This window comes from Melanostigma gelatinosum, assembly GCF_949748355.1.
Source record: "Melanostigma gelatinosum genome assembly, chromosome: 2".
Lineage (NCBI taxonomy): Eukaryota > Metazoa > Chordata > Actinopteri > Perciformes > Zoarcidae > Melanostigma > Melanostigma gelatinosum.
The window spans coordinates 32875189-32887285 of record NC_136635.1 but is presented as its reverse complement, the minus strand read 5'-3'; the positions used below and the strand labels follow the sequence as shown (position 1 = coordinate 32887285).

The 12097-nt window shown below is 46.3% G+C and overlaps 1 protein-coding gene across 1 annotated transcript in view; it reads left to right on the top strand.

Annotated features, from left to right (window-relative positions):
* Positions 1–9428: 9428 nt before the first annotated feature.
* LOC306794099 (nuclear receptor ROR-alpha A-like) overlaps positions 9429–12097 on the top strand; it is a gene marked incomplete at both ends in the record, with an annotated part of 71412 nt that continues 68743 nt past the window's right edge. Inside the window, one exon of the mRNA XM_079292004.1 lies at positions 9429–9456. Within this exon, the coding sequence (XP_079148130.1) occupies positions 9429–9456 (28 nt within the window). The remainder of the gene's footprint in view (positions 9457–12097) is intronic.

The window sequence follows — 12097 nt, the reverse complement described above, 5'->3', positions numbered from 1 at the left end:
CCTCACATGCTGTACCGGAGGAAGTGTTCAGGACTCTACGGCCTCACATGCTGTACCGGAGGAAGCGTTCAGGACTCTACAGCCTCACATGCTGTACCGGAGGAAGCGTTCAGGACTCTACAGCCTCACATGCTGTACCGGAGGAAGCGTTCAGGACTCTACAGCCTCACATGCTGTACCGGAGGAAGTGTTCAGGACTCTACAGCCTCACATGCTGTACCGGAGGAAGCGTTCAGGACTCTACAGCCTCACATACTGTACCGGAGGAAGTGTTCAGGACTCTACAGCCTCACATGCTGTACCGGAGGAAGTGTTCAGGACTCTACGGCCTCACATGCTGTACCGGAGGAAGTGTTCAGGACTCTACGGCCTCACATGCTGTACCGGAGGAAGTGTTCAGGACTCTACGGCCTCACATGCTGTACCGGAGGAAGTGTTCAGGACTCTCCGGCCTCACATGCTGTACCGGAGGAAGTGTTCAGGACTCTACAGCCTCACATACTGTACCGGAGGAAGTGTTCAGGACTCTACAGCCTCACATGCTGTACCGGAGGAAGCGTTCAGGACTCTACAGCCTCACATGCTGTACCGGAGGAAGTGTTCAGGACTCTCCGGCCTCACATGCTGTACCGGAGGAAGTGTTCAGGACTCTACAGCCTCACATACTGTACCGGAGGAAGTGTTCAGGACTCTACAGCCTCACATACTGTACCGGAGGAAGTGTTCAGGACTCTACGGCCTCACATGCTGTACCGGAGGAAGCGTTCAGGACTCTACAGCCTCACATGCTGTACCGGAGGAAGTGTTCAGGACTCTACAGCCTCACATACTGTACCGGAGGAAGTGTTCAGGACTCTACGGCCTCACATGCTGTACCGGAGGAAGCGTTCAGGACTCTACAGCCTCACATGCTGTACCGGAGGAAGTGTTCAGGACTCTACAGCCTCACATACTGTACCGGAGGAAGCGTTCAGGACTCTACAGCCTCACATACTGTACCGGAGGAAGTGTTCAGGACTCTACAGCCTCACATGCTGTACCGGAGGAAGTGTTCAGGACTCTCCGGCCTCACATGCTGTACCGGAGGAAGTGTTCAGGACTCTACAGCCTCACATGCTGTACCGGAGGAAGTGTTCAGGACTCTACAGCCTCACATGCTGTACCGGAGGAAGTGTTCAGGACTCTCCGGCCTCACATGCTGTACCGGAGGAAGTGTTCAGGACTCTCCGGCCTCACATGCTGTACCGGAGGAAGTGTTCAGGACTCTACAGCCTCACATGCTGTACCGGAGGAAGTGTTCAGGACTCTCCGGCCTCACATGCTGTACCGGAGGAAGTGTTCAGGACTCTCCGGCCTCACATGCTGTACCGGAGGAAGTGTTCAGGACTCTACGGCCTCACATGCTGTACCGGAGGAAGTGTTCAGGACTCTCCGGCCTCACATGCTGTACCGGAGGAAGTGTTCAGGACTCTACAGCCTCACATGCTGTACCGGAGGAAGTGTTCAGGACTCTCCGGCCTCACATGCTGTACCGGAGGAAGTGTTCAGGACTCTCCGGCCTCACATGCTGTACCGGAGGAAGTGTTCAGGACTCTACGGCCTCACATGCTGTACCGGAGGAAGTGTTCAGGACTCTACGGCCTCACATGCTGTACCGGAGGAAGCGTTCAGCGCTGCCTCAGCTGCAGCAGCAGTGTGTGTCGGTTGTGTTTGGCTGCTGGTGATAAGCTGCTCTCTTTCATGTGTCGCTGTCTGAGGTGCCAGAGAACGTTACTGAGGAGTGATCTGCATGCTTTTGAATACAAGTATCATGACTTTAAAAGGAACAATCCGCCTTTATGGGAAACATTTGGCTTCGCTTAGCATGAAGACACATGACTGCTCTGTCCAGAAGGTCCTGGGTTCAATCCCCTTATGGAACCTTATTCTCTTACTACCGTCAGTGTCATTTGTGAATTCAGCAAATGAATCCAGCGATTAGCAGAGCCTGTTTGCAGTTCCACTTTCTTCTTGTTAGTTAGAGGACTTTAAAGAGGTTCCATAGTGTAGCAGTCATCACGTCTGCTTTATACGCAGAAACTCCTGGGTTCAATCCCCAGTGGAACCAGAACTTTAACTTAATGTTAGCTATGAAGTCAACACATTTAATAAAACCTTCTATCAGCAGCTGTCCTGGTGTGAAATCACAGAGCTAGCAGCAGGAGAAACTCTGGCAAATGTATGACCTGCAGTTTTGGTTCTTTTTATTTTTAAAACCGTCTCTTTTGAGTCCCCCAACTTTAATAAAGTGAAATATGACTTTGCTGTAACCCCCTTTAAAGGGAGCGATACTATTTCATGTCCTCCTTCTGTAACATTCACACTCAGAACTACAGCCGGAGCTTCTGAGCGCTGTCTGCTGCCTGATGCTCGTGTCGGCAGATAGACTGAAGGTATCTAGAAGTCCGTCTGTTATTCTGCTTGTGTGAATCATGCATCCTGTTATGTTTTCTAAGATGTTTATTTTCCTTCAGTCTCTTGTGGTTTTATTGAAACCATCTTTCCTGTGTTGCGTTTCAGAAGCAGCTTCTGTTGCCGTCAGCAGCAGCGTGACTCACGTCCTCCTGTCATTTTAAAACAAGTCACCAAAGGTTCAGTCACATCTCTCCGTCTAATCCTTCATCTCATCTTTATCTCCAGCATCTTAAATCCTCACTTCATTTGATGCTGCGAGCGACTGAAGGCGGCGAGAGGACGGGTGGCTTCTTCGTCTTCTTCTTCTTCTTCTGAGCTCCCTGATGAGCGGCGATGAAATGACTTTGCCGGCTGCTGCTAATCGCTATAATTGGTACGAGGAGCGACTCGCTCCGAACAATTATAAGATGCAGGAGCTGCTCTGAGGAGGCGGCCTGCTCGCTGTTAGTGCTCAGACACAGAGAAGCAGCAGAAGAGGTGGTCTTTCTGACAGCGTACACTTCAGTCTCTCAGAGAGACGACGTGTCAGTTCACAGGCTGCCTGCAGGTCTGCAAATGTCTTGACGTCTACTTGACAAAAATCAGACCTTCAAAGGTTCCTGTGGGGCTATAGTGTCAAGAAACAAAGTCACATTTACATTCAGTGTTCCTCACAGAAACACGTGGCGATACTTTCATTGCCTTAGAAGCGCTCTGAAGTCTTTTGGAGCTTAAGTTGTCTACGTCCATGTTTTCTAGCTGGACGTTTTCTCCTTCCTCATCAAGCATTCGAAGTAAAAGCTACAAACAATCATGAGCCCTGATCCATAGATATCCCAATTTATGATCTGAAACCACTTAACCAACCGAGTATCGTCCTCTCTGGTTCTGATGTGTGTAATCGCTGTGACGGCCTTTAAACGGTGAATGTTTCCATCGTTTGGAACCACAAAGACTCAGATCAGTCCGCCCCCCTTCAGCTCCATAACCCGGCAAGAACAGCGTTGGTCTCCAAATGGTCCACTCAAGACCCAACCTGAACCTTCCGGAAGCTTCCATGAGCTCTCCTCATGACCAGTGGTGGGCCGTCAGGGCCCGCAAGGCCTTCTCTGCTGGCCTCAACACAATCACAACGTTTCTTAAATACACTCCATGTATTATAATTTATAAACATATTTTCCCCATTATCTTATGTTCTCATTGCACAGCTGCTGTCTTCCTCAGCTGCTCTGCTTCCAGTGCAGCTTGTTTTAAGTAGAGCTTTCATCCAATCAGATCTCACCTCTGTGTCTCTAGGTAGAACAGAGCCAGAGGCCTGCAGACTCTCACCTGCATCATGTGCAGGTTAAGTGAACGGGGACGATGTTGTTGATTGTCATAGTGTTCAACCAATCAGATCTCTAGTTTGACATGTTTGGCGTATTCTTTGACGTGTCAGAGCTGCTCGCCGTCAGCATATAATGACGTCAGCGTGAACATGTGCAGCTCTGCAGTGAGGGGCAGCGTGCGCTGTGATTGGTCACAATCTGTGAACGTCTGTGCTTTGAATACAGATCATTGAAGAGTGTGTTGGAGGGGAAACCTCAGAAGTCATGTGAAACAACAGAACTAAAATAAATCAGAGCAGTTTTAAAATAGAACTAAATGAAGTGTTGAATTAAAACAGTGCAGGGGAGTCACATGAGAACAAAACCTCTTCCCTTCCTCCAGAGGTCTCGTTTCAGTGAGCTGAAGAGCACAGAAGCACGGTTCCTCTACAGCTCAGGAGGTTCTGCTGCTGCCGGGTGAGTCCACGTCCTCTGTGGAACACTACTGCTGGTCTACCTGCTGGTCTTCAGTTTGCAGCGTGTTAAATTACATTAAAGTTATTTTCTTTTGAGCTGTGACATTCAAAAGACAAGTGATTTCTAACAGCGACTCACAGCTGGAATATTAGTGTCAAACGACGACTTCCTCAGATTGAGGAACACACACAGAACTCCTGCTGGAGTCAGAGGTTCAGAACAAAGGCTCAGCCGGAGACGAGCTGCTCGTCCGTCCCAGAGAGGCTCCGTCTTCGGTGTCTTCCAGGCTCAGCCCGTCTGTGAGCAAACGTTTCTGACCCTCCATTCGATTTGTCGCTCGTAGCTTTTAACAAAACAAGTCGCCATGAGGGTTTGGAAAGTCACCAGATTTAGCGAGAAAGTCGCCAAGTTGGCAACACTGCAACACAAACGTTCGATAGGGTGAGATGTGACATTGACTCTGCACGTGTTCTATAAAGTTCAGGTTATCTAATGTGAGTGGTCTCGTGTCCGTCTCCTGTTATTGATCGATGATAATCTCAATAACCTTTGAATCCGTCCTGGTTTGTGCTTTACTTTCTCTTCTCTGTTTCTTTGTCTTAGTCTGACCGCGTTACGTTGATGCAACGTTTACTTACGTTTCCAACAAACTTACTTTAAGCTGAACAATAAGCAAGTTTAGTTTTGGTGTATTTTCTGCTTTTGTTTGGAACTGCGACTGTAATCTGATAGAAAATACGCTTCTTTGGAATCATAACTGAAAACGCAGTTTATTTTTATGGGAACGTCATTTTGAGTTTTCACAATCTTCGTGACACAAATACTGAAGGTTCTGGTCATAAACTATATGTTTATATGCTGAAATGATTCATATATTTTAGCATACTGAACATGGGTTCATTGAGTAAATTATGAATCTAAATCATGTGAATATCCTTTAAAAAATGAAGTCAATAAAAACAGACGTATATATATATCTGGGATTCGATACATTTATTACCTTAAAAGATTGTTTGCAGTGCACGTCCATCATACGCATCATCACCATGTTCTCATTGCAGGTCAGCTCACTGAGTCCGTTATTCACTGATAATCAATCATCCATCAGCGTCTGAGCTTCTACTGTGTTTGCTGGTGTTGCAGCCGTTCGTGTCACTTCCTGCTCGTTTTAAAGCAGACGAAGCCACCAGAGCTTCAGGCACCTGAAACATTTCTTCTTGTGATTGTGTGACGTGACCCTTCGGGTAACGTGGTCTCAGCTGAACTGAAACACATTCACCAGATGAGTGTTGGATGCGGTTCTGTCTCTCTGCGTGCACTGAGACGCCGGTTCCTCTCGTCCTCTCTGCTGCACCAGACGAGATGAGGATGGATGTGACGAGGGACCTGCAGCAGACTGGAGTCTCTCATCAGCTGATGAGGACGGTCACGGATGTGCGATCCTTCCCGCAGTGGTCGGTGTGTGGGGGACGATCGGAGGGAGAAAGCGCTGTGGAGGCATTATCCAAACAAGGAACCGGGCCCCGGTTCTGCCAATTTGGAGGAAGAATGAAGCTCCGGCAGCTCCTCGGGTTCCTCGCTCAGCCGCCCGCTGTCAGGATTAATGTTGAAAGGAAGCTCCAGAGCTCAGCCTGGATCTGTTCAAGTGTCCTGTTAGCTCCGGCTGCACAGATCCACTGCAGCAACATGGGCGCTAGCGGCATTGCTCAAGAGCACTTAGGCAGCATACTGTTCTAGTGGAGGTGACGATACAGCAGGTCCATTAAAGGCATGAAAGATTAAAGTTATAAACCTTAAAGTTTAGGTTCGGAGCCCAATCTGAGTCTTTCAACATTGAGTATCCGTCATTCAAGTCCAATACGATACTCATGTTTGCTTCAATGATTATTAAATATGTATCGGACAGATTCGATTAAAACAATGACTGAATCTGACAAGAACTGCGTTGTGAACTACGTATTCTCATCAGAACTTTCACCCAGGAGACCGCTGTTCGTGTCCTTATGTAGCTTCTTTTTAACGTTACGGATGCAATTTAACTCACTTCACAAACACACTTATTTGAAGCCAAACGTTGATGTTTTGCGAAACATAACCAAATAGTTTCATTGTGTTTTTTGTTTTGATTCACAACGTTAGCTACGTGTTTAAAACTGCGACAGCAATCCGATAAAGAAAATACGCTTCCCTCCAATCGTAACCGAAAACGCGGTTTAGTTTATATTTTTTAAGACTCGGTGTTTAGTTTTCACAATCTTCTCGACACAAATACTGAAGGTTCTGGTTGAAAATGACGACGTTTGAATGCATTAAATATTGTTGAACAGGAGAGTCTGACTCCTTGTTCTTGGGTGGGCTTTGGAAAAATAAGGTCAAGTAATTATGCACAGAAACAGAGTAACAAGACAAACAGCAAGACTTTGGGACACCAGTCCAGTGTTTGTTTGACCCACAGTCCAGAGTCCTTCCTTCCTCCCTCTTCATGCCTCCTTCCTTCCTCCCTCTTCATGCCTCCTTCCTTCCTCCCTCTTCATGCCTCCTTCCTTCCTTCCTTCCTCCCTCTTCACGCCTCCTTCCTTCCTCCCTCTTCATGCCTCCTTCCTTCCTTCCTCCCTCTTCACGCCTCCTTCCTTCCTCCCTCTTCATGCCTCCTTCCTTCCTCCCTCTTCACGCCTCCTTCCTTCCTCCCTCTTCATGCCTCCTTCCTTCCTCCCTCTTCACGCCTCCTTCCTTCCTCCCTCTTCACGCCTCCTTCCTTCCTCCCTCTTCACGCCTCCTTCCTTCCTCCCTCTTCACGCCTCCTTCCTTCCTGCCTCTTCATGCCTCCTTCCTTCCTCCCTCTTCACGCCTCCTTCCTTCCTCCCTCTTCACGCCTCCTTCCTTCCTCCCTCTTCACGCCTCCTTCCTTCCTCCCTCTTCACGCCTCCTTCCTTCCTCCCTCTTCACGCCTCCTTCCTTCCTCCCTCTTCACGCCTCCTTCCTTCCTCCCTCTTCACGCCTCCTTCCTTCCTCCCTCTTCACGCCTCCTTCCTTCCTCCCTCTTCACGCCTCCTTCCTTCCTCCCTCTTCACGCCTCCTTCCTTCCTCCCTCTTCACGCCTCCTTCCTTCCTCCCTCTTCATGCCTCCTTCCTTCCTCCCTCTTCACGCCTCCTTCCTTCCTGCCTCTTCACGCCTCCTTCCTTCCTCCCTCTTCACGCCTCCTTCCTTCCTCCCTCTTCACGCCTCCTTCCTTCCTCCCTCTTCACGCCTCCTTCCTTCCTTCCTCCCTCTTCACGCCTCCTTCCTTCCTCCCTCTTCACGCCTCCTTCCTTCCTCCCTCTTCACGCCTCCTTCCTTCCTCCCTCTTCACGCCTCCTTCCTTCCTCCCTCTTCACGCCTCCTTCCTTCCTCCCTCTTCACGCCTCCTTCCTTCCTCCCTCTTCATGCCTCCTTCCTTCCTCCCTCTTCACGCCTCCTTCCTTCCTCCCTCTTCACGCCTCCTTCCTTCCTCCCTCTTCACGCCTCCTTCCTTCCTCCCTCTTCAAGCCTCCTTCCTTCCTCCCTCTTCACGCCTCCTTCCTTCCTCCCTCTTCACGCCTCCTTCCTTCCTCCCTCTTCACGCCTCCTTCCTTCCTCCCTCTTCACGCCTCCTTCCTTCCTCCCTCTTCACGCCTCCTTCCTTCCTCCCTCTTCACGCCTCCTTCCTTCCTCCCTCTTCACGCCTCCTTCCTTCCTCCCTCTTCACGCCTCCTTCCTTCCTCCCTCTTCACGCCTCCTTCCTTCCTCCCTCTTCACGCCTCCTTCCTTCCTCCCTCTTCACGCCTCCTTCCTTCCTCCCTCTTCACGCCTCCTTCCTTCCTCCCTCTTCACGCCTCCTTCCTTCCTCCCTCTTCACGCCTCCTTCCTTCCTCCCTCTTCACGCCTCCTTCCTTCCTCCCTCTTCACGCCTCCTTCCTTCCTCCCTCTTCACGCCTCCTTCCTTCCTCCCTCTTCACGCCTCCTTCCTTCCTCCCTCTTCACGCCTCCTTCCTTCCTCCCTCTTCACGCCTCCTTCCTTCCTCCCTCTTCACGCCTCCTTCCTTCCTCCCTCTTCATGCCTCCTTCCTTCCTCCCTCTTCACGCCTCCTTCCTTCCTCCCTCTTCACGCCTCCTTCCTTCCTCCCTCTTCATGCCTCCTTCCTTCCTCCCTCTTCATGCCTCCTTCCTTCCTCCCTCTTCATGCCTCCTTCCTTCCTCCCTCTTCATGCCTCCTTCCTTCCTCCCTCTTCATGCCTCCTTCCTTCCTCCCTCTTCATGCTAGGTTATGCTCATGTTGTGGCTGCCACAGACGGATACGATGTCGTTTATTTCTTCCTTTTCTTATTCAACGATGTCAGTGACGATCAGGAGGAGGTTCTCAATGATTTTCTTTCATCACAGCTCTTTAAACATCTGACAAGACAATTCCCGGTCTTAGAAAAAACGTATCCTTAAGTAGCATAAATGACTTCGGATGCAAAATGAGTGACTGTTCACTGACTGATCATCACATCACTGATCTAATCATTCTTTGGTGTACGGATGTAAATGTCTCATTTCAACTCGCACAAATACACATGAATCCTGTTCATCCTGCATGAATTCTGAGCGAAAAGAACGATGTCAACATTAATCTGGTTTATTATAAGAACATTAGTGAGTTTCTGGATCAGACTATTTGTTGACTGGAGGAGGAGTCGGACAATGTTAGCAGGCTTCAGGCAAAGGGACGAGAGCAATTAATCCATTCATATCAAAATAATAATACTAATATTGTTGATAATAATAAACATCATTTATGCATCACCTCTCAAAACAAAGGTAGAAACAGCTTTACGTGGTCAAACTGGTTAAAAAGTGATAAAACACTTCAGGACTGTAAATAAATAGAAATAATTAAAGATCATATAAATTACATTATGGAGATTGATATCAACATTTTCATGTGACTTTCCACAAGAAAACAAATAAGCATATCAAAAATGGAAGAAATGTTGACATTTTCCTCGAATTTGAGTTTGAGACGTCATCTCTCTTCTGATTGGCTGACAGCCGTGCCAGTCAGAGGGCGGGGCATGGGGGGTGGGGGGGCGGTGCTGATGTCACCGTCACATGGATCCTCATGTGGTGCAGAAAGCAGCCGAGGATGTCAGAGCTGAGAGAGCTGCTGCTGATCACACGCTGCTGATCCTCCATAAATCTGGATTATAAATATGTATTTTGTGATTTCTGCCATGAAAGGTAAGAGTGTGAGGATCCTGATGCATTCATGTTTATTATCTGTATGATTTCATTCTGACTTCACAGTTTCTTAACTTTTCCTTCTTTGTTGCTCTTGAAGTTCCATCAAAGATGTTTTTTATTTTTCATTGTTCTGTCTGAGAAGATGCTCCACTGTGTCTCTGTTTGTCCTCAAAGCGTCTCTGAATGTGTGTGTGTGTTAGTTTCAGAGGGATTAACAGATCTGTGTGTGTGTGTCAGTGTTTAGTTGTGTACATGTGTGTATTTTTCTGTTAACTGGAGTCTGGAAACTGGACTCCTTCACTCACTGTGTGAATGCTATTCTGGGGATTGTCAGTCAGACGGATCGAGTGTGATATGAGGTATGATATGAGATATGAGATATGATATGAGATATGAGATATGAGGTATGATATGAGACATGATATGAGATATGATATGAGATATGAGATATGATATGAGGTATGATATGAGATATGAGATATGAGGTATGATATGAGGTATGTGATATGAGATATGAGGTATGATATGAGATATGAGGTATGTGATATGAGATATGAGATGTGAGGTATGATATGAGATATGAGGTATGTGATATGAGATATGAGGTATGATATGAGTTTTGATGTGAGATATGAGGTATGTGATATGAGATATGAGATGTGAGGTATGAGATATGAGGTATGATATATTAGGTATGATATGAGATATGAGGTATGACATGAGATATTAGGTATGTGATATGAGATATGAAGTATGAGGTATGATATGAGGTATGAGATATGAGATATGAGATATGAGAGATGAGGTATGAGAGATGAGGTATGAGATATGAGGTATGAGATATGAGAGATGAGGTATGAGATATGAGGTATGAGATATGAGGTATGAGGTATGAGATATGAGATATGAGGTATGAGAGATGAGATATGAGAGATGAGGTATGAGATATGAGGTATGAGGTATGAGATATGAGGTATGAGATATGAGAGATGAGAGATGAGATATGAGATATGAGAGAAGAGGTATGATAGATGAGATATGAGAGATGAGGTATGAGGTATGAGATATGAGGTATGAGAGATGAGGTATGAGAGATGAGAGATGAGATATGAGAGATGAGGTATGAGATATGAGGTATGAGAGATGAGATATGAGGTATGCGGTATGAGATATGAGATATGAGAGATGAGGTATGAGATATGAGAGATGAGAGATGAGGTATGAGATATGAGATATGAGAGATGAGAGATGAGATATGAGATATGAGAGATGAGATATGAGGTATGAGAGATGAGAGATGAGGTATGAGGTATGATATATGAGATATGAGATATGAGATATGAGGTATGAGAGATGAGGTATGAGATATGAGAGATGAGAGATGAGGTATGAGATATGAGAGATGAGGTATGAGAGATGAGAGATGAGAGATGAGAGATGAGGTATGAGAGATGAGAGATGAGATATGAGGTATGCGGTATGAGAGATGAGATATGAGATATGAGAGATGAGAGATGAGATATGAGATATGAGAGATGAGATATGAGGTATGAGAGATGAGAGATGAGGTATGAGGTATGATATATGAGATATGATATATGAGATATGAGGTATGAGAGATGAGGTATGAGAGATGAGAGATGAGAGATGAGGTATGAGATATGAGAGATGAGGTATGAGAGATGAGAGATGAGGTATGAGGTATGAGATATGAGAGATGAGATATGAGAGATGAGGTATGAGGTATGAGATATGAGAGATGAGGTATGAGATATGAGAGATGAGATATGAGAGATGAGATATGAGATATGAGAGATGAGGTATGAGATATGAGAGATGAGGTATGAGATATGAGAGATGAGGTATGAGATATGAGAGATGAGATATGAGAGATGAGATATGAGTTATGAGAGATGAGGTATGAGAGATGAGATATGAGAGATGAGATATGAGAGATGAGATATGAGGTATGAGATATGAGAGATGAGATATGAGAGATGAGAGATGAGGTATGAGAGATGAGGTATGAGAGATGAGATATGAGAGATGAGGTATGAGAGATGAGGTATGAGAGATGAGATATGAGAGATGAGGTATGAGATATGAGATATGAGGTATGAGATATGAGAGATGAGATATGAGAGATGAGAGATGAGGTATGAGAGATGAGGTATGAGAGATGAGATATGAGAGATGAGGTATGAGAGATGAGGTATGAGAGATGAGGTATGAGAGATGAGATATGAGAGATGAGAGATGAGGTATGAGATATGAGAGATGAGATATGAGAGATGAGGTATGAGAGATGAGATATGAGAGATGAGGTATGAGAGATGAGGTATGAGAGATGAGATATGAGAGATGAGGTATGAGAGATGAGGTATGAGATATGAGGTATGAGATATGAGAGATGAGATATGAGAGATGAGAGATGAGAGATGAGAGATGAGGTATGAGAGATGAGATATGAGAGATGAGGTATGAAATATGAGAGGAGCTGAGGTGAGTGTGTGGAGGATGATGGGCTTCAATGAAACACTGTGTGACCGCTTGAGTCAGTGAAAGTCTGAGGTTTTACTCCTTTAAAGGTTTTAAAACTCTTTAATGCACAAACGCTCCTCAATATATTTAGAATAAA